This window comes from Rhamphochromis longiceps, linkage group LG4 (genome assembly GCF_057381845.1).
Source record: "Rhamphochromis longiceps isolate RC_006_pf linkage group LG4, R_longiceps_female_GT1.1, whole genome shotgun sequence".
NCBI classification, from domain to species: domain Eukaryota; kingdom Metazoa; phylum Chordata; class Actinopteri; order Cichliformes; family Cichlidae; genus Rhamphochromis; species Rhamphochromis longiceps.
The window spans coordinates 11,135,165-11,157,860 of record NC_140560.1 but is presented as its reverse complement, the minus strand read 5'-3'; the positions used below and the strand labels follow the sequence as shown (position 1 = coordinate 11,157,860).

At 44.1% G+C, this 22,696-nt stretch overlaps 1 protein-coding gene across 9 annotated transcripts in view; it reads right to left on the bottom strand.

Annotated features, from left to right (window-relative positions):
- LOC146671081 (RNA binding protein fox-1 homolog 2-like) overlaps positions 1–22,415 on the bottom strand; it is a 55,292-nt gene extending 32,877 nt beyond the window's left edge. For 3 of the 9 annotated variants that reach the window (XR_014911404.1, XM_085403253.1, XM_085403252.1), the window contains exons 1-2: positions 21,390–22,415; positions 9,242–9,292 (exon numbers count right to left, since the gene is read on the bottom strand). Coding sequence is in view for 6 of the 9 variants with exons in the window: in XM_085403253.1 (XP_085259379.1) it covers positions 9,242–9,292; positions 21,390–21,644 (306 nt within the window). In the remaining 3 variants the exon portion in view is untranslated. Of the gene's footprint in view, positions 1–5,331; positions 5,744–9,241; positions 9,293–21,389 lie in introns of those variants that run through there. The other 6 variants (XR_014911403.1, XR_014911402.1, XM_085403255.1 and 3 more) reach the window with 5 other exon arrangements.
- Positions 22,416–22,696: the final 281 nt, after the last annotated feature.

Below are 22,696 nucleotides of genomic sequence, written 5' to 3'. Positions count from 1 at the left end.
CTAAGTAACTGAGTAACGATGACGGTTGGGGATCAGGGAGATATCCAAGCTGAGGTGGTGTCGATTTCCACTCGTTTAAAATAAAAAATTAACATAAACCAAATACCTAACCCGCTGTATGAACTACAGACTAACCCCACGCTGTCTGTCAGTGTCAGCGGCTCCGCAGCTCCGCTGAGATCTGTGACATGCAGCCTGTCGGTTTTTGACAGCTCTGATCAACATCACCATCAGTATCATTACCATAATCACACAGACTTCTCTCAAACACTCGCACTCACTTTGGGCGATGTGTCCTAAAAATAACCAACCAAAATTGTTTTCCTTTAGAAAAACTGCAACAGTCAATATCGGCAGTGTGTTGTGCAGTAAGTTGGCCTGCGCATACAATAATGCATCACGTGCAAGACTGTCAGTGTTTTTATGACAGTTGATAAAGAGCAGCTGGAGCACCATCGCTGTGCTGAAGTAAAACCGTCACCGTCTGAGTATTTGGTCAATTATATGAAGGTCGAAAAATGAATCACAATAATTATCGTGACAATCAATTACTCCTCAATAATAGTAATAACGGGTTATTAGGTTCCATTTATTTAGATGACTGGATTTGATGTTTTAATTGTCAATAATGACAGTGAGTTGATATTAAAGGGTTTAAACTATTGATCAGAAAAAAATACATTTGCAAAGCAACTTTTGGCTCGGATGAAATTATAACAGGGATTTTTTTTTTTTTTTTTTAACAAAGCATCAACAGAAATGCAGAATAATTAATGATGAAAGCTATGTTAAAGTCCCACAGCAGCGACTGAGGCTATAATATGATTTTATAATGATTTAATAATATTTTTCCAAAAATATTTAATATTATGAGCAATTTCAAGAGCAGTTTAAATTAAAATATAAACCATAAAATTTCATTAAATCCCTCATTGAGATATTCCAGTGAAACCCAGCCATGGAGGCCTCGAGCCAGCGTTGGTCCCAAGCTCAGATAAATTGGGAGGGTTGCATCAGGGCGGGCGTCCAGCTTAAAAATCTGTGCCAGACCAAAAATGCGGATCGTGAAGAATGACCTTTCCGTATCAAATCGGTTGAAGCAGCAGGTCAGTGGAAAATATGCCACTGTTGGGAAAAGACAAAGGATGGAAGAACAGGATGAGATGAAAGCAGATGATTTACTGTGTGGACCCTTAAGAAAGAAGCCAAAAATGGAGAACAACACTGATATATTTCAGTGAGGAACTTGGATGCCAATTTCAGGTTAATGTGTCCAAATTCGCTGCACACTGTCTGCAATCTTTCTACTGCATGATAATTCAGTCCAAACACTTAATCTGCCCATTTCTCAGCCTGACATGTGATCTGCTGCATTATGCATTTCACCAATTTCCAAATCATAATAACAATATTTCTAAGAAGTATGCTGACTTTTATGTCATTATGGCACTCAGCTCATCGCTGCACTTAACACTTAAAAAATTAAAGCCTCCCGACTCGTTCATTTCAACCGATTTACAGAGCATTCAGCAGTAAAATCATCTGTTAAACCTCGATCACTGACAATTTGCAAACATTAAAAGGACCAATAAAAATCTAAAAATCACATAAGTTCACAAAAAATCGAAGATCTTAATCTACTCTTGGATAAATCTTAGATTGCCAACACTGAAAAATGCTACAAGATGGACCATTCGTTCCCTGCTGCCATACCTTTTGCAGAAGATGATGAAATGTAAAAGCCCAGCAGCACTGACTTCCTGCTGCAGTGTAAGCTAGGGTATGGTGTGTGTGCAGACACCCAGTGTTACACTGCTGTTTATCATGCAGGGGAAGGTAACCTAGGAGATACAGTACCGCATACATTTCGGCTTCTTCTGCACAACGACACTCGTGGTGTTCTGTGTGCACGTATTTGCTGTGAGGTAACATGCGGAGTGCTTTCACACCTCAACCCGCATCGCACAGGCCTCGGGCAATGGCATTTAGAGCAGCAGCATTAGTGTCGGACAGCATCACGGTGGCTTTTACAGGCGGTGGGAGAACAGTTAACCCTCAGGTGGAGCAGTTTCACACAGTGCATTAGACCACCAATATGGAGGACTCTGGCTCAGTGTTTATTTTGGTAACATGCACGATGTGTGTCCCTCTGTAAAATTGGGAAATTAGTTTTCTCTGGAAGTTTCTATTTTGAGACTTGCAAAGCACAAAGAAACACCCATAATCAAAAAGGATAACAATAATGAATAAAGCTAAGCATGCAGCTACCTAGAATAAACTGTCTGCTGTTGTACTGTAATACTCTCAGCACACACACAGGCAGCTGTCTCCCACAGACAAACATGCACACAGAACCCAGAGGATTAAAGACTTGGGTGTGAATCCCCTCCAATTTCCCTGAAGATCTGTCGCTGCATGGCACTAACTGAGTACTCTCTTGCAAACAGAAGACGTTTTAGGACTGGCACATAAGCAGCCAAGTTGGGGGACCATGTGCTGCTGTGACAGAGCCTGCACAGTCACATGATCGTGTCCAGCGTGCAATGCAAAAACGGGCTGCCAATTAAATGCCTCGACTAACACGACGCACGGCCGGGCAATACAGCTGCAAACAAATCATCACCAAATTTAAATTTTGATTCAAGTTTGATCTTTTTCCCTGCATGCTCAATAAACTAAGACATAAACATATTTTTGGGCCTACATGAGCAAAACAGCTGGAGAGCTTGGAAGCTTTTCATCATTTTGCACAGTTTTCAAATGCAGGCTCGAACAACTATAGACCAGTCTAGTTTTGACACAGTAAGAACAAAGTCTGCTGCCTAATTCATCTGCTCCTGCTGTTTGTGTTTGTTGACATCAGCCTCATATCTGCAGATACCTGCTGGCTAGCTCGCGTTAGCTGCCCAGCGTGTAGGGAACGAACAGACTGAACAAAGTCTAATCCACACGCTGATCAGTTGACTCTCGTGGCTCGAACCACCATCACCAGATAAGGTGCCCCGCTGGCAAAACAGAATCCGAGAAATGAAGCGTATTTTCCACCAAATGCACCATCAAGCTAGTCAGATCCAGTCAGTGACAAATTCTAACTGAAGCTAAGTCTCGCTATGGCAAACCTTTAGTATTTCATCAACTGCACTGCGGTCACTAGCTGATGTTTATCCACAGTATGCTATAGAGACGTGTCACCAAAAATAGAGAGCATTGCCATAAATTTTGCAGAAGCCGGTGTGACTGGTGATGTGTCACCTTCAAAGTGCATTCCCACATGGGACTAAGGCACGGCCCCCCCTGCTCTCACACCCTTCAAGTCATTACCTCAATTCTCCATTTGGCAATACTCTCTTTAAAAGACGAATAACGTGTTTGCCTCACAGCTGCGCAAGCTTGCAAAGCAAAGATTAACAGAGGAGGGGGGGAAAGAAAAAAACAGCAGAAACACGGGGGGGAGAAAGAGACGGCTCATGTGGGAAAATGAGAGTTGATCATGACGTTTTGGAGGTCTGGAGGGAGAAGAACCTTCACTGGTTTTTGGGAGTCTTATATGCAGTCACTGTGTCATCATATGTGCACAGTAACACAGCAGAGGTCTGTATTTACATTCAGCCTCAATGACCATAAAAGGTTGGCTCTCGCACTGCCTTGGTGTGAACAGCAGCAGGGTTAGTAGTAGCGTCTTTACTGTAATGGTTTTTTTAAGAGCTTTTAAAGAAAAATGTATAGGTTAGCACAACTTTGCAGTCACTGAATAAATTTGGAAAAACTACAACGTCAGTACTGAATTTTACACGAGTACAAATGACATATTAACTGAGAAAAGGTCAGGGAAAAGCAAGGGAAGGAAGTTTAGGAAGGAGTTTATCTTTATTTTGAATTTTGCGAAATGTCAAAAATTTAATTTGACATTTGCAGACTGAAGTTGAACTGGAAAAAAAATTACTAAAGTTTTTTTTTTCATTTTTAGTTGATAAAGTTGATGATGATGATGATTTTGAAACAACAGAAAGAAGAAATGTCAAAATAAAAAGTTGACATTTTCAAACTAAAGTCACCTCAAACAAGTTGACCTCATTCTTAACATCTCCATGTTATTCTCATAATGCAAAACGACTTCCTCTGTGATTAAAAACAAAAGAAATGCTGCTTTCTCCCACACTACAAATGTCGTCCTACTCTATGAAGTTGACAGTATTAACTCTGTAGTAGCTACTGTTACTGTAGCTATTAAGAATACACAGATTATGCTGTGGACCTATGAAGGGTTAAAATGCATAGAGCTGAGTTTTGCCATTAGAAAAGGAGGGGGTGCTAGTAAAGTACTCCAGGAACTGCAGAGAGTGTGTGTGTGTGTGTGTGTGTGTGTGTGTGTGTGTGTGTGTGTGTGTGTGTGTGTGTGTGTGTGTGTATAAAGTAACAACTGTGCTTCAGCACCTGTCTTCCTCAATCCAAAGATGAAGTTTAAACCGCATGGACAGCTTGAAGAAAATCTCAGCCTCCACCCCTCTGCAAGTGACATGACACGACACGACGCACACACAGACACACATCCATATGGAATATAATCTGACACTGTGTGCAGTCAGCATGGAGAAGGCTCGCAGTGCCCAATGTACATACATGTCAGCACAGGCAATCCAAGCAGCAGTTGCTACTTCGCGTCTGCACGCGTGTGCCTCACAGACATCTCCCCCAATTCCCGACACCCGCCTTGAGGCCCAAAGGAACCCAAGACCAGAGAGCAGGACATGCTAGAACAGAGCCAGAGAACAGCTCTCATCCTGAGGCTGTCTTTGAGCTAAAGTAGCACAGACACGCCCACCATATGTTAAGAGCAGCCTTGCGCACAACACATCAACTGTATAAACATTATAATCTGTGGTGTTAAGTAACTATTAATGCAAGTGTGCTGATACCCTGCAAGCACGCGCTTTGCTCCTGTGTATCGTCGGCACTTCAGTGTCACCAGGACAAAATGCTGTATGGTTAACAGAAAGAAAAAAAAATTATTTCGTTTCTATCAAAACAATCACAGATGGGTGCAAAGAGTTAAAAAAAGTGAAATGAGCAGAGCTGCAGGGACAAGCCCTGCTGTCGGCCTGATGCTCTGCCAACTATCTGAAAAAGGCCTTACCTGGGCCAAGACACAGCTAACCAGAGCAGGCCACACCATGAACAGCAAAGCAATTACTGCTTCATCACGCCAAATTAAAATAAATAAATAACAACAACAAAAATCATTTACATTGTATCTTGTTTTGCTAGTTTGGCCCTCGCGATACTAAAAAGCCACTTGAGAGAAAGAAGCTCTTGCTTGAGATGCGAACTCACCGGTAGCATAGCCTGGTAGTACAGCCCCATCATTGTCTGATCTAAAGGAACAACTGCTGACCAGCTTTCCACTTTCCCGTTCCTTCTCCTCTCCTTTTCCGTCTGTGTCTCTCGTTCTCCTCCTATTCCTCCTCTCCCGTGTCTGTGCTCCAGGACCATGAGCTGACGATGGCTTCAGTCCACGTCTGCCTCACACATTCAAATTCTCCCTCGTTCACTCCCTCTTCCTCCTCCTGCCGGTGTTGCTTCTTCTACTTCTCCAGCACGCGAGCCTCGTCAGCCTGTCACTCTCTGCCTCGCTTTTGCTCGTCTCTCCGGCCCTGCTGCTCTGATCCCCCTCGGGCCTTTCCGTCTCTCTCCTCTTGCCAACCCGAGTCTCTTCCCTTCTTCTCTCTTTGCTCTGCGTCTGTCATTCACACACTCGCCTTACACGTCCTCCTGCTCTTCTCCCCCCCTTTGCTTCCTCTTGTTCCCGCCCCTCTTTTTAAAACTTTCCCTCCCTTTCAGTCTCAATCCCTCCTATCCATCAAAGCATCCATCCTTCCATATAGCAATCTAACCCTGTGTCTGGATGGAGTCAGAAAGCTGATGTTGTTGCCGTCTCCTAAAGCCCCCGGAGAGAGACAAGAAACGGGAAAGGAAGAAGATGCTGCCTTCTATCCACGCACTGGCTGCCTGAGAGTACAGAACACGAATGCGACCCCCACTGCATTGCAGCTTTTTTTTGATGATTTATTTATTGCGTGGCAGCCTGTCAGCTCCAAAAAAGCAGTGGTAGGTAGGCCAGCCGGTAGACAGCTAGGTAGCTAGCTGCGTGGGTAGGCTCCTAGATCACCATCTCTCTGCTGCAGCTGTCTTCCTCACACAGATGGAAGTCTCACAAAACTGAGCAAGCGCCAGCCCCGATTCCACTACCTAAACCTCAACCTGAACATTACGCTGCATTGCACCTTTTTCTTCTTGGCTCAGTTCCGTCACTTTCCAACACTGTATTGTTAGGAGGCGTTTAATTTGCAGGCATGAGAGTGCAGTTCCTTGCGCTGCATTTTCATATGGGAGGGACTGAACTCTGCAGGGGGAAAAAAAAAGCAAAAAAAAAAAAGCCCTGATGCCAAGCATTCAGACATCTGCTGAGTCTGGCTAGAACTGGGTCCAGAGGGATGGAGGGATGTTGGGAAGGAAAGATAAAGTGAATGGACGGAGGTGGTGGTGGTGATGGCAGAGAGAGGGGGTGAGACGGAAAAGGAGCTGGGATGAAGTAGAGGGGGACAGGGACTGAAGGGGGCAATGGATGTGAGCGAGAGATAACAGGATTGGGAGATAAATGGATAAAAACGTTGGGTGGAGGGGGGGGGAAAAAAAGAGCGAGGGATGACAGGATTAGGGCTGTAAGTGAGGAGGATGAGAGGATGAATAGGGGATGATCCTGGGATTAAGTACACAGGCTGAAACACTGCGATAAACACATGCAGTCACACACAAACACATGCACCGAACGTACACACGCAGATGCGCTCTGATCATATCCATGCTGCTGCACCTTGGCTGGAAAACAGACACACATGAATTCAAACAAAGGGCTATATCCATCCAGCGCTCACCAGCTCGTCCAAACAAAGGCCTGTTCTCCAAACACGGTATCTACAGATGATCAGCAGCCCTGCTCAACTACTCTGCAGGACATGTTCACAACAACTGCACCTCCTGTGTGCAGGTTATTACATCTGCTGCTAAATGCCAAAGAAACGCTTAGGTGTGCTGGTTCTGTCTTGTTTGTATGTGTGTCTTTAACTCTGATCATCAACTCTAAACATCAGGAAACCGCGGCCCCAGAGGACTGACCCCCCTTAGAGAACAGGAGACGTATGGCAGCGGCGTCCCCAGTTAAACGCGTTCGTGTTGACGCGGGCAGACCTGCGGGCAGTTCAAATGTGCATAAATAACATAAGACAGACGCATTACGGAGACAAATGCACTGCAGCGGTGAACAAGCCAATCTTGCAAAGCTAGGCTTGGCTAACTCCATTTGCATGATAACCAGCAGTGTGCTGGAGACTCCTAATGTGTGTGCTCAAGGGCAGAATACATTAGCAGGGACGACTTTTTAAATCATTTATAAAACAAATGCAGAGGTATGCCGTGGCTCTGAATTTAACACCGGGCAAGAGTTCACACACGCTGCAGATCAGAAGTGATCTCTCTGCCCAGGTGTTTGTCTTACAAACAGATGGACTCGGGCAGAGGAGAGCCGAGACTGGAATACAAGCTTGCTCTAACTAAGAAACTGATTGTGTGCCCCTGCGGGCAAGCCATCTTAAATAACTTGCTTCCATTTCAGTTTTAGCTCTGTGCCACTTCCCTGCTTTATTTCTCGTCTTCCTGTCTCGCCTTTAATCTCTTGCACAACATTTGTTTTTAATAGTCAGGTTGACATCCACCCAGAAATTGTAATAAATTTGATTTGAAGCACGAAAGCCTGAAATTCTTTTGGTGTCTCCCCTCGCGTTCTCCGAGAGCTGCACTCCCACGAGAGATGTTACCAGGGGTAGAGCAGGAGTGGAGTGCAGGGAGCAGAGGAGGGAGAGGAGACTAAATGAGAGGATGAGGTCTGTGAGAATCTCCATATTGTGATGCGAGGAGGGAGGCTGGGGGGCGAGAAAGCTCACAGGCCAACACTTCCCTCCTGTGGCACTGCCAGAGAGCTGCACGTCCCAAAACACAGCCCTCAGATGCACAAACGCTTGCACGAAGACAAAAAGCGCACACACACACACACACACACACACACACACACACACTCAAATGGCACGTGTGCATGCACACACATGGGCACTGAGCTGGTTTGAGCTGCTCAATGCGCTCTGCTGCTTGGAGGTAGATAAGAAAATAGTCAGCAACCCTGCCGCTGCACATATAAGTCACTAATTACTGAGAGCAATATGCTGGTGAGACATTCAGAATGAGAACGAAACAGAGAATATGAGAGAGAGGCATAAAGACAGAGAGAGAAGTGCGAAGGGGATGTGAACGGCGTTGTGAGAAAAGCTCCGCATACAGAGCGTGCAAGGCGAAGAAGGTGATAGCATAATTTCTCTCCACTTTCTAAGAATCAAGTCTTTGAAAGAGAAGCTCAGTCATCACTGGTTTCTCTTCCATCGATTCCTCGAAGAGAGATGAGCTACCAAAGGTGAGGCAAGGCTTTCATTACCGTCTAGATAATAATGTGGTCGTAAAAACAGACTGAATCCTGCTACATATGTGAGGATGGTGAGGACAACACTGCTAGTTTTTACTGTGCAAGAAGAATGACATGAAAGTGGACTATCACAAGTGTAACATTCGATTTAAAAGGGGGCTGAGCCAGTCCATCTATCCTTATCATATGCCACGTATAGTATAAATTGATAAAAGAAGTTTAAAAGTAAGATCAGGCGTCATCCTACTCAGACAGTGTTTTCAACTCTTGCTCTGTGTGACGTCAGTGAGAGCGGCTATCGCTCATAGGGACACCAAAGGCGCACAGTCGTGTCCAACCTTGTGCCTGTGAGGTGCAGCCAATCAGAATAAGGCTGGTTTAAAATGGAGATCAGCTTGTTTTAAAGGAGCTGCACCGACGATCAGGGATTAAACTGTAAACAAAACTATTTTAGCAGTGAACAAGAATATGGAGGTCAACATAAACATAACAGGTCCCATTTGAAGAATACCAAAATGTTTTCTTTATCCCATGAGCAAACAGTGTTTGATTCAAGTGGACTTGACAAACTCACTTCCAGCTTTTTACCATCAGACGACTGAAAGCAGGCGTACTGTTGAGTAAGTCAAGGTTTTGTATTTCATTCATTTTTTTATTTTTTATTTTTGGCAATTTATTGTAACAGAGATTTGCGAGCAGTCACTCGTCTCTTACCTGACTGTGAGGTTGGTATCCATGGAAACCGGGATTTAAAGGCTCATTGTTCTGCAAGAGACAACAGGAGGGATGAGAGCAGCGTAAGTGGCTGTGCTTTTGAGAAGTGAGTGGATGCAGCAATGGCGCTCCAAAGAAACTTGTGCGTTTTAGATGACAAAAAAATCTCAACCCAACTTGTGAAAGCAGGAGGATTTATACTGTCACAACCCTTTTCTGTAATCTAAAAGCACAAGTCAAAGTACTTCAAGCATTTTGAGACCTTAAATGATACCCGAACACTAGCAGGGGACTAAAGTTCAAACGAGCAAAGACGACGTTCTTGCGTGGGAAAACAACTGATGAGTGAATGAAGTTAACAGTTAACAGTCTTGTGGGTGCCGTGACTGATGAACCATCACTGCAGCTTCGCAAACTTTTCTATCCAGTCCCACCAACCAATCAAAATCCACCGAGCCCATCCCTCATCGCCCCTGTTCAGAAACCAGTGTTGTGGTTAATTGCTCTGTAATTACTTTTAATTAGATTATTTCTGTCTCTTTCGCTCCATTTTCTCTGTGACTATTATTTTCCCCCCTCTGTGTCATTTTGCCCCGGCAAGAAGAGCCATTGTTTGCTACAGAGCTCGGTGAAGAGGAGGGGGCAAAAATGAAAAGACAAAAAGGAGGCGGGAGATGGGGGAGGACTGGAACAATGGGGAAAGTTAACTAAACGATGATATTTTGACAGCAGTGAGAGAGATCACTCCGGTACGGTCTAGCCTGCTGGCATGCCTCGAAGAGAAAACATGACCGCCTAGCGAGACTCATGCCTCTGCTCTCGATAAGGAGCTGAGGCATGAGTCTCACTAGAGGGAGAAAGCGGGAAGGGAGGAGGATAAGGGGAAAGGCCTCCGAGGGGGGAAAAGAAAGAAAGATGTGTATGTGTACATGTTAGAGGGTGGGGGTGAGTTTGAAATCTTTTTTAGAACTGCTGATGTTTTCATTACATTTAATCAGCAAAATATTCCAAATCCATGTGCTGGTCATCAACCCCCTACACTTTGGCATGAACGCGCCCCTCAGTTCGGCCAGCACTTCGAGGGTGGGCCCCGTAATGCCGCAGCAATGAGAAGGGGCAGATTTGGCTTCTGAAGAGTGTCAACAGAGTTAACCTCCCGGCCCTGACCCCGATGCTGCCTGCCGCGGGAATCGCTCCATCGCTTCAAACGTTCATTCGGCCAATCGAGGGCAAGCCTGCGTGAGGAAGAAGGGGCCGGTAGGACCGCAGCAGATTGCGTAAACAGAAAGACAAACAGCTTTTAATCTGAAGAGGTTAGAGATATGAAGGCTAAGACCAAAACACAGATGGGATGATGATGATGATACACGAGAGAATGAAGAAATGGAAAGAAGTAGTGTCTAGACAGAGAGGGGGATAGAGGGAAGCCAAATGGGGAAAAGTGAGTATGATGTTTTGGTTTAAAAAAAAATAAAAAATATGGACCAGATGTAAAGAATGGAAATAAGAAACCTTTTCCTTTTTTCTTTTGATGCATGAGCTGTAAACTCTTAACTCTGGGCGGGTCTGTCCAGACTCGGGGCCCGTCCCCCCCTTGCTTGAAACAGCCCTTTCTTTGTCTCCTCTCCCCACTTCCTGTTTCATCTGGAACCAATTTCCCCCTCATGCCTTGTCCCCAGGGGGATCACTCTCCTTGGTGCGCCGCGCTTACAGTGGGAATGGGCAGGCTTACATCGAACGACATACTGACCGCGTGGCGAGCTGCTGGTGCTCGATGCAGCGCATATGGAAATGCAGTAAAGGAGGCCCGTTCAGAGCAGAATTTAAAGTCCACAAAGCCCCAGGCGATGTCGGTGGGAATGACAAAACTCTTTCCTTTTTTGAATTAAATAAAGAAAAGAAAAAAACAACCCACCACACTGCAGTGTGTTTCAAAAAAGGCCTGAAGTGACGATGCGGTTTAAAACTGGAGCTGCACTACTTATTTATTCTTTAAATGGTGGTAATTTAGCCATATGAGAAAAAAAAAATTACACCCAACTACTGGTGATTAATGACGTAAATGTGCATTCTCATCACACTCCCAGTCAAAGTAAGGGTGTAGGCACTGCACTACCAAGGAGGACAACTGGAATGCCACTGAAATCCAAACCAAAATTACCCGTGACCATCAAATTGCAGAGTCGCTGCTGGTTCTACTTTGGGAAGAAAAAAAAAGCGAGAGAGAAAGAGAAAGAGGAGGAGAAGGAGTTTACGTAGAAGAACAGAAGGAGGGGAGAAGAGGGGGAGGAAGTTTAGCAACATCTGGAATCAATCTGTCTGCAAGAGAGGAGGGACTGGAAGAGACGGATGGGGAGGAAAGAAAGAAGCAGAAGAAGAAGAAAAGAACCAGATGAAAATAAGGACAGACACACAGGAGAAAGAGGAATGTGGGTAATAAGAGAGCCAAAGCCAAGAAAGGGGAGAGAAATAAAGCAGTAAAGTATTCGCAAAATGGAGACAATGAGTCATAAGTGAAGAATGCCATGTGATTTATATTTTCTTAAAGCAGGGTGGGGGAAGGAGCTCGAGGGGTTGAATTTGATACCAAGTTTTTACAGACTCGTTTACCTACCCCCACACAAACCCAGGCACACACAAGCACACACTGCCTTTGCCATATGGCTTTACATCACGTGGCTGCTGAAAGGTATACAAAAGTTTATTCCCGACAGCTTTTTATAAAATAAATAAAAATGAACGCAGCTGTGCTGCTTCGCTCGGTCTGAGCCCGTGCAGGTTCAGAGCTGTGCTTTCATGCCTCACTTCTGTAACTTTCCATTAAGTTAATTCCATATAGTTTGCGAGCGAGGAGGAGCCTTTGAAGGCGCCGGCCGGCTGACTGTGGAGGGCTTCAGTCTGCGCTGGCAGGGATCAGCAAAAGCACAGAAAAACCAGTCACACGCTCATAAACACTGACTCGACAGAGGGTAAAAACTAAAGGGCGTCTCTCTTGTTTATTTTCTCTCTCTCTCTGTCTCTGACTTGCTATTTTAAGAGGAGAAGGAAAGAAGTTGGGAAGTTGCTGGAGCAAATGGGTAGAAGCAAGGGAAAAAAGTGGAGCAGCAGTGGTGAAGGAAGACAAAATGACATGAGGTCAACAGATGGTGAGAGGGGAGGGAGACTAAGGGAGGAGGGGAGACGGTAATTAGGCAGGCCGCTGCAGGCTTCCAGCGGTCCCAAACAGAACAGCCCGAGGAGGTGGCTTTGTGGTCTCATATCACCAAATGTTAGGGGGGGGGAAATAAAAAACACACCTGCTCCCTCCAAATCATCATGAAAAAGACTTTTTTGATATATCTGCTGCTGCATGCCTATGTCTGAGGTGTGGCAAAATAATCTAGGAGGGGTGATTTGACAAATGTCAAATCACAGCTATGCTAACATCTGATCAGCTCCACCACCAGCTCTATCAAGTCAACAAAACCCAACCGTGGAGGAGGAAACGTAGACACCAGCGTACCATATTATAGCTATGGAGAAAAGTGCAGAAGAGCCACAAAGTGATGGATATGGTGGACTCAAGACGGGTGTATTAAAGCCGAGAGACGACGCTCAGAATGACAAATGCATTGGAGGTAGTCAATATGTGAGGACATAAGGACAAAGACCGAGAGGAAGCGCAGAAAGACAAGATGAAACACAAGCTTTCCCGAGAACTGAAGGCTCATTTATCACAACAGCATCTTTTTCACTTTACAGACCAAACTGTGCCCACACAATGGCACCGCTACAACTACCCGAGTTTCTCTCTTTTAAGCGATGTATTTTCTAAAAGAGTAGGAGTCTTCAACACCTCTGATGTGAACTGGACACATTTTTTATTTTTTTTTTGGTGATGGTGGTGGTTCCGACTTTAATAAAATATAAAGCTCGAGGGCACTTCACTGGGTGGATTTATTGATGACTGTTTCCTCTGTACCGACTGTGTGGATTTGCTAATAAAAACAGATGACCTAGGAATTGGGAATTATGCAGGTCCCCGTACGTCTCCGCATGAAGGTTCCTGCACAAGAAAGCACTCATCTATAGCTGGACCACATTGTTATTTCACTGAGTTATATTATCTGTTTGCCCATCTGTCGATAAACCTGTCCTAATCTTGTAAACGAGATCACACCTGCTCACTTAAACTCAAGGAGAAACCAGTCAGATTTGGGTGGTTAAAGTTTAAGAAAGCATCTGCAAACTTTACCACCACATTTTTGACCAAAGAAAAATCTTATCATTATTTGGTACTCATTACAATACTATAAAGAATTCCAGTCCTTGTTTCAATTATAAAACTGTCTAAATAAGAAACATAAAATGCAACTACTAAAAAGTGGAGGAAGAAAAATTCAATTAGCATGTTTAAGCCTCCTTTGAAACAGAGCAGCTCTAAAGCTCTGCAGGCCAGCTTTGAGTCAGCTTTCAAAACCAGACTGAGAACGTATGATTCATTATCCTGTTTTTATGCAAATGAATCACAAAAGTGGGCTACCTTGATAACAAACAAAACATTTAGGAGCCTCAAAGTTTTAAGAATAGCAAAAGTTAAGCGAGAGAGGCCAGTTTCAGTTTAATTTTGGCTAAAGACCAGCCACAGTTTGAGTATACCGGTAAGCTATTCTATTCTAAGCCAGCAGCGTTGGTGGTGAAAACAAACAAATCTGTGCACATACTGTTAAATTCTCCATTTTCCTCTTCAACTTTTCTTTTTTTGGATTTGGAATCCATAAGTAGGGGGGGCTCAGGACTTTTCATGTAAGTGTATAGACCCATGCTAACTACTCAAGACTACCTTTTTTTTTTTTTTTTTTTTAAATTACAAAAAAGTCTGGCCCTTTGGAAGTGAAATATAAAGAAATGGCCCAAGACTTTTGCACAGTATCAAGAACACGTGAAAGAAATTTCACTACATCTAGAACAAGCGTCACCTTTGAACTCAAGGATGAAGCGATTTAATTTTACCGCTCAATGGTTCTACACCCCTGTATCTCACAACTGTTTGTCCATTCATTCCAAATAATGTAGAGATTACAATCAAACATCTATTAGGTCAAAATGGTGATGTTTAAAATAACCTTCTAAAGGCATTTACAATTTATTTGAAAAGGTCACGTGTCAAGTTTGGACAGACAAGGCAGTTGTGTAACTATCTAAATATTGCAAGTGCCAAAAGTGTTTACTGGACAAATGTCCAGTTAGTGATTTAACAGATGTGAACTCTTTGTTGCCTTTATCACAAAGTAAAGCCGAGAATTTAAAAAAGATTTGATGAATGTTGTAAATAACACAACACAATAGCAAAAGGATCCAACTGTTAATGTGGCACAACTTCAAAGGTCAAACTGTAAATTAACTGGTACTGGACTAAGCCACCAAGTTAAACGCAATTCATAAATTCCACCAATAACCTGCACAGGTTGCTTCACTCTTCTCTGTCAGATCTAATTATTGTTTCAGTCTGCCGAGGCAGAGCTCTTAGTGCACTGTGGACATGCTTTATGCTGTAAGGCCTCATTAATAAAAGCTTTAAAAGAACTAAATAAAAATCAAAGAAATACAAAACTATCGCAGTGCATTCAGCTGAAGTTGGGAAAACTCACATAGCAAACCAGGGTATCATTCATAGACAGCTGTGATGGGTATTGTGGCAGCACATCGCAGATGACCCCCATGTAAGGGAAGCACTGAATTGACATTTGGCTGTATGTGTGGGAGGAGATGGGAGCACATGTGACAGTTTGGGGGCAGCCTTGGGGAGGAGCTATGCTGGGTGGGGGAGCAGTGGCATGATGACTATAAAGGGAGTGCTAGCATGAAAGTGCCATGTGAAGGAGCTGAAACCAGGAAATCAAGTGAGAGACAAAGGGATCTCAAACCTATTCTGATCTCTTTATGAATGGTGGCGTCTAGAGCAGGGCGATATGGCCAAAAATATTTATCACGATATATATTTGAAAATTTGCGATAACGATATAACCGACGATATAATTGATGCAAGACAAAATACAACTCCACAACATTACTAGCGCAAAAAGACAACCTTCCATTTATTTTCACTTAAACAAGAAGCTGGTTTTTATGTACATTAAAGCTTTATAAAAATGTAACAGTGCAAATGCAAATTCCTTGCTGAAAGTTTAACCAAAAGGCATTTCCAGTAGAAATGGGCTGACATATCCTGAGCATAACCATGTATAATATCCACTGAAGTTAAAAAGAGGTGCTTTGCAACATTAAACTGCAGTGTGCAGTACGTATTTTTCGGACCATAAGGTGCACAGGATTATAAGGCACATTAAGCGAAACAAAGCAGTCAGATAAATCAAACTTTATTAAACTCATTCTTCTTGCTTCCTCCACTTCTGTACCATTGATTCATTAATGTTGAATTCTCTGGCAGCTGCTCTATTCCCATGTTGTTGCAGTATATTAATGACTAACCTCGTATTGTGGATGGATTATCTCAGTTGTTCTCCTGACTGAAGTTTGGTCCGTTTACAGCATCCTGCCATGCGATTGCATTTGTCTCTAACCATGAAGAACCTTCACGTTAACTTTTATAAGTGGAAAAGTGTTAGTGTTCGTCCTCCAGCTTCACTGTTTATGTTATGCTAACATAGCTGTGTCGCTAGCGATCACGTAGCACATCATTATATACCAGCTAGCCCAACTTCAGTAACCCTACAAACGTCACTGCTGTTTAGTTTCCTGTCTTCATTTATGTTGGAAGTGATAGCAGAGCTGTAAGTTTGATTTTTTTCAGAAATCTCTCCGTCAGAACATGCTATATCATGCTTAGGTAACTAGCGAAACTAGCGAGCTAACTTCCGCTAGCTTCCTGCTAACTTCTAACTCCGTTAAATGTAATAACTTTTGTTTTCATGGATGCCTGGAAGTTAAACTTTATAGTTACACCTGGTAAAGCAGCAATGCTGATCGTTTTATTAAAGATGAAAGAATTTAGACAGTTTTTAACTCTCAGTGATGCTGCAGTGTTGTTTGACCTGAAGAATACGGAGTTTAGGACCCAGATTACTCCCAGATTTAAGAGCATCTTAATCCGACAAATATGACAATAACAACGGCCGCTTGCATGTTCTGCAAAAAAATGTGCTTTGTTGTGTATCTGACGGACAAACACCAAGCCAGTTCCACATCACTGAAGTTGCACCATTTTTACAAACCAATTCTGGTTCATCTGTTTCACTCAACAATCGGCCATGTGCGTATGAAAACAAAGGCACTGCGCATGCGCGTTTTACTCCCATTCTATCGCGATATTTCATTTTCCTATCGTTGCCTAACATTATACCGGTATTACCGTGAACGGTATAATATGGCCCAGCCCTAGTGGCGTCCTTCTTTTGTCTGCTGTCGATGCTTGGGTAATAATGCTGTTGCGTAGTGAGCTGAGCTGAACACAAGAAGGGAGGGAGAAAAGAGGAGTTGAGCAACTGCATATGGGGAATTTTAGCTTATCGTTGCTGGTTCAAAAGTCAAGGGTGAGTCCACTGTGCTGTGGCTCAAAGTTTAACAGCAATCATTAACAGCTGCACAGCACCTAATGCGAGACCAGGTTGGGACTGTGTGACCCTCTGCAACACATGTTAGCACATTAGTATGTGCCGAACACACAACTGGTCCCACACCTCCCCGTCCTCCTAACACTTTCCACTTCTGGGGATATTTCTTCTTAGCATAATGGCAGCTGCTGACTTCTGGCTGCTTGTGACTAATGATTTTTTTCATTATCAGTGAATCTGAGTGTTACTGTTATCTCAAGTCATCTTTTAAGGCTTTAATAGTCTTAAAATTGAAAAATGTGCATCGCAGCTAAACAAAAACCCTCTGTCCCTTTCAGTTTACAATAATGTATGGAGGAGAAAGGCAGTTAATCAACCCAATTGGGGAGGATGGAAAAAAAGAAAAAACTACTGATAAATCATGATCAAACAAAAATGCAGATTAATCTTCTCTTCACTTATTACTTGCCAACAAATCATTTTGTTTCTTCCATACAGGGTTTCCTGTTACCTCACTGACACTTTTCCCTGTCTTTGCATTTCTTTTTTCATCACTTTTACTAACCACTAATAAGTCTAGCTGTGCCAGTCAAACGAAGTCAGTGTTAAATCCAGGGATTACGCTCACGTGCAAACACGCAGGGATGAATAGTTATTACACACTTTGGGGATGCATGCACAGAGGGTGTCTTAGTAGTGCCTGCAGAGTGTATGCAACAAAATTGAGGGCATGCAGATGTGCACATGGAGCCTCGTGTTTACCACATTATGACAACAATGCAATCACATGGACCCAGGCAGACCTTTGGATACATGCAACACACATGTAACTTGGCAACACTTATAATTGATTTTAATAGCTAAAGGATTTGGGGTTGATCAGCTTTTACACATCTCACTGGGGAATGCCTCAGCTGGAAAATTTTGCTGTAGCTACGTCACAACCACAAACCCCTCCATAACCTACAGCATAATCTGAAGCGTACCTGCCCAGAAATGTCACTATAGGTTGGATTGGCCCATTATTGTGATTGGCCTGTTCAGCACAATTGATTCATCGTGTGCATTTTCGACTCGTCTTTTGCTGCAGTTGATGAATTTTTCAGCGAGAAAATGACAATCATCCTCTCACTATAAGGAATAATAATCATAACACATCATAATATATGGACTCACAAATGTCAGCAAAGGAAAGAAGATCACCAAAACTATTGGAATGGACATGAGGGAAATACACAAAGACCAATATTTTTGCCTATGATGCACAAAAAAAGAAAAAGAAAAACAACAAGCACGGGGACTCTGGAGGGAATAAAGTCCACAACCACACTTTAAACACATAATGAACCAACACAAGCATAAATGCGAGCAACAACGTTAGCCACTTACATGGTTTACGTTGTAGGTTTGACAAAGACCCCCCGCAGCAGTCTAACGCAGGTCTTACAGTAAGCTCCAATCAAAACTCCTCACACATGCAGAGAGAAGCACAGAAACTACCGCCGGCAGAAATAACAGACGCAGTAAAATTTTACACTGCACTAAAATGAAACAAGGGCATATAAACTATTTAAACAAATTGTTAAATGTTCAGTTTTACATATTTTTAAAATATTTATGCATTTTTATTGTTTTTGTCCTGTGGCTTTGAGGGCCTAAGGGGGAAAAAAAGGAGGTGCAATTACGGTGGGTACATGTAATATTGTTGTGATATCCAAGGTTCATGAGACTTTAAAGTTCTTGTTGCAATTTACTTTCTTGCCTGGGCTGCGGGGGTATTCTTTAACGTCTCTTTTCTCAGGCAACCATCAGCTCTCATGTTTGCAGCACAATAAGTTCTGAAGCTGCTCAGCAGACTAAACTTTAACTTCACTTGTTCCACGAGAAGTAATGATTCTCAGTGCTATGGATGCTGCTTGTGGTGAACACTATGAATAAAAAAAAAAAAAACGTGCGCTATCGGTGATAATCTTTTTCAGTGATCTGTTCATACATACTGCCCACACCCCCCCACCCCAACTCCACCCTGGCCCCATTAAAGCGATCGCTCTGGTTAATGCCCTCTCCTAAATGAGCTTTGATCTCGTTAGCGCGACACAAAGCCTCTTTACTGCCAACGATAGGACAAATCGGCTCTCCGAGAAACGCGGAAAGAGGGAGAGTTGGATACTGTACTCCCACTACCTCAGCGCAGACAACAGTGCTGCCTCAAGGGGAAGCATCAATAAGACCAACAGAGCGTACCAAACATACAAAGAAAGAGCGCATAGGGGGAGATGAAGCGGAGGGGAAAGGGGGGAAAAGGAGAGAGGAAAATAAGACAACACAGCTGGGAAAAAGAAATGGATATTCCACCGATTTGAGTGATGGGAGACGGGCTGAGAAATGAAGACATTATCAAAGATGGCAGTGGGGGAGATAGATGGGGCGGCACAGAGGAAAGAGTGAATCCGGGGGGGGGGGGCTTGCCTCAGTGGCACGCTGAAAGCCTGTGAACCAGGAGTCAATTAGCAATCTGGAAATATGCCTGGGGGGAGGCAGGAGGGGGACAAATCAGAGGACAGATAAGGGTGGGGGTGGGAAGGGGTGCAGTTTGTATGAGGTGGAGCGGGGGAGGAGAGCAGCAACAACAAAAGAGGGGAGGCTGCACTCTCATTTATTATTACAGTCCTGATTTGCAGTCAGCCTGGAAGGTCAGAAGTATACCAGCTCGAGCTCACTGCAGGAGCCCTACAGTAATTGCTGGGTGCATTTAGTTCAAGGAACATCCACTGGAGTCATCATCTCCATCGCGAGCAGCCATGCAGCGCCCGAGAGCTACTCGATACATCCCCTCAATGTCATTTTCCGATTTATTTATCCTTTGCATAAAGTGTCACTGAGCTGATTATCGTCATTCAGGCCCTGTCCTCATGCTTATCTCTCCCACAACTGATGGTGTCATGCCTGCCATCCATCACTTCCCTCGCATACTTTATCATGCCGCCTGATGGATGCAAACTAACCGCTCAGATTTTCACTCTGCCATCAGTCTCCTTTATCCCACCTCCCCACCCCCACCCCAAAATCCCCACATCTATCCATCTATCAGTCCCCAGTCACACCTCTCTCTCTCTCCTCTAATCCACTCGCACATTGTGCCCAATTAAACCACGATCCTCGCTTTCCCCTCTTTATCCTCCACGTGCAACCTTCGGCGCACTCTCTTTCTCTTGCTGTAGCCTCATCCTCCCTTTTATTTCATTTACACGACCTCACCCCGACCCCAACAATCAATACAACCGATGGGCAGCGAGAATCCACCACATGCCGCCCTGCTCATTGTCACATCATCTTTGCCAGCGGGCTATAACCTTTTCCCATCATCAACATCCATCCTCTGTGAGGCTCACTGAGCATCACAGCATCACACTTGGACCTTTCTGTCTTTGCAGCGGGTCAGCTGCACAGCCCATTGAAGCATTTTACCAGTTTCCCCAGGATTCAATTACCTGCAGACGACCTCAAGTCGTGTCCGCCTGCCCTTCGACTACCGTTAGAGCAGTTTCCCTGGTCTTTGAAAAAGAAAAAAAAAAAAAAAACAAAACCCACCAGACGTCAGCTGAAATTTTTCTCTTGTACTATTGCATTACAGGGGCACTTCAAAGCATGTGTGTGTAGGTGTAGGAATGATGCGTGCTGTGTGTTTGCAAGAGAGAAATAAATAGCAAGAGATCCAGGCAGAACAAGTGAGAGGTGCACCCTGCGCCTCGGCAGTTCTCTAGTTTACTGTAACGTACACAGGTTGGTCCGGGGAGGCAGGAATGGACGCTGATGCTTTGCTGTCTCAGCAGTCGAGTCATAAAAGCAAGGGAAGACCCGTGTTAAGGAGGGGCCCCCAGAGACCCTTCGCTCCTTCAAGCTCAAAAAAAAAAAAAAGGCTCTGTTCTTTGTCTTTCTCTGTGGTGACCCCTCCCCCAATCCTTGTCTGCCTCTCTCTTTTAACACCTAGCGACAATCATGGGGGGGCACGGAGCCATTAAATACCCTGCATGTGTGTGTCAGGATTTCTGAAGACTCACTGACAAATTATCCGCACAGTTCAAAGTAATTTCATCCACATAAGTATAAAAATACAAAATCCCTCGCAACATGTGACAAAGCACTGGTTTACCTTCTGTGAGGCAGGCATGATGAATGGCTCTGATCTTTGCCGTGGTGTCTGGGACTGTCATAGCAATGGAGCCTGGATCATATTACCTTTGTCTGGTTTGGTAAGAGCAGCACCAAGAGGAACAAACAGCAAGCCTCGATAATCACAGCAAGCAACGCGTTTACTACTGAGACACTTTTCCTGCGTTTCGCTTGTTATAATTAAAGGATTTGCTGTTGCAACGATGCATGATTATCAAGAGGGGAAAATGCGCGCGTGGAGGGGGGGCTGTCAAAAACATCATCCTTCCTAGCTGATGCTTAGAAGCAAACAGAAAAAACAGCGAAGAAGGAAAAGGAGGGCGGATGATACTGAGTTCAGTGAGCAGCATTTGTAACAGATGGAAACAAAAAAAGACACAGATGTGAGAAACATATCTTTTGTGTTTACACTGCATTCATACCTGGCCAATGTCACCGACAACACTCCCGGTCCCGTCTATCCTTGGTCTTTTGCACTCCGCCCCGGACAAGTCAGTGAGGGCAGCGGCAGTCTGAGCGTCGGGCTCCGGATCTCCTCTCTTCATCCCTCGGACCACGGCTGGACCCCCGGCCGCGTTTGCATGGGGTCCGGCTGCTGTATCAATGTCCCTTTCCCGGTCCATTATTCCCCGACTAACGGGTAGCATAATAGATGCAACGTCGGTCGACATTAACATTGGACGGGAGACAGTCACCAGTCAAAAGTCTCTTTGGCTTTTTCTTTTCTTTTGTTACCTTTGCCTTCTCCTTTTGGTTTGTCCACGGCTCGATATTCACAATGGATTTGGCTTTTCCCAGACAGATAATATTGAACGGATTTTCATCAATATACACAAGCTTGCACTGTTTATTGTCTAACTTAGCCTTAGCTATGCGAGACACCCCTTTAAAACCATGGCAGAATCCAACACAAAGCACATTAAGTACAGTTGTCCCTCTCTTTCTTTTTTTCCCCCTGAAAAAAGAAAAACGACGACAGTGTCCTATTTTAATAAAGATCACACGTCCGACTCTCGGATGCCTGACAAGCTAATTAGCTAGCTAACATCGGCTAGCCTGCTAGCATTACATTCCGCTAGCTCTCTTTATAAATGTGGCTCGGAGAGCACACTCTCGCTGCCAAGAATAGAAAATGTTGGAAATTAGCTTCGCGTAATACTACTCCTTCTGCGGGGCCAGCCAGTCACCCTCTCCTCTCGCCCCTAAACGCGTGGGGATTTTTTCTTTTGCAGTGAACTCCTCTGTGGTTCCTACCAGCTTTCCCCTTGAATTCTCTCCCTTCTTGTCCGTTCCCTCGCCTCGGTCTGCTGTGGATGAGTCTTGGCGTGCGTACCTTGGCTACCGACGAACACGATTTCCTCTGGTCTCAGTCCCAGTTGGTGTAACTCGTAGTGTGTAGGGAGCCCGAGTGCGCTGATCTGCGGTCAGATTTGCCCGTGAACACCGGGCTCGCGGACAGGGGGAGTGAGGTAAGGCGGGCTGGTCTGAGGTCTGCCTTTCCTCGGTCTCCTTCTCCTCCTTTTTTCCCTCCTGATCCCACCACCTCAGAGCTCCCTCCTCCTCAACCCTCAGTTATTTATTTATTTTTTCCCAGTTAATATAAAAATTGCACTATTTTGCAGGTCGTGACGATGCCCAAAAATTATTATTTTTTGCGCCTAAAATTACCTAAAATGTTAAGCAGAAAATAAATAATAATAATAATGAATAATAGTAAAATATATAAATA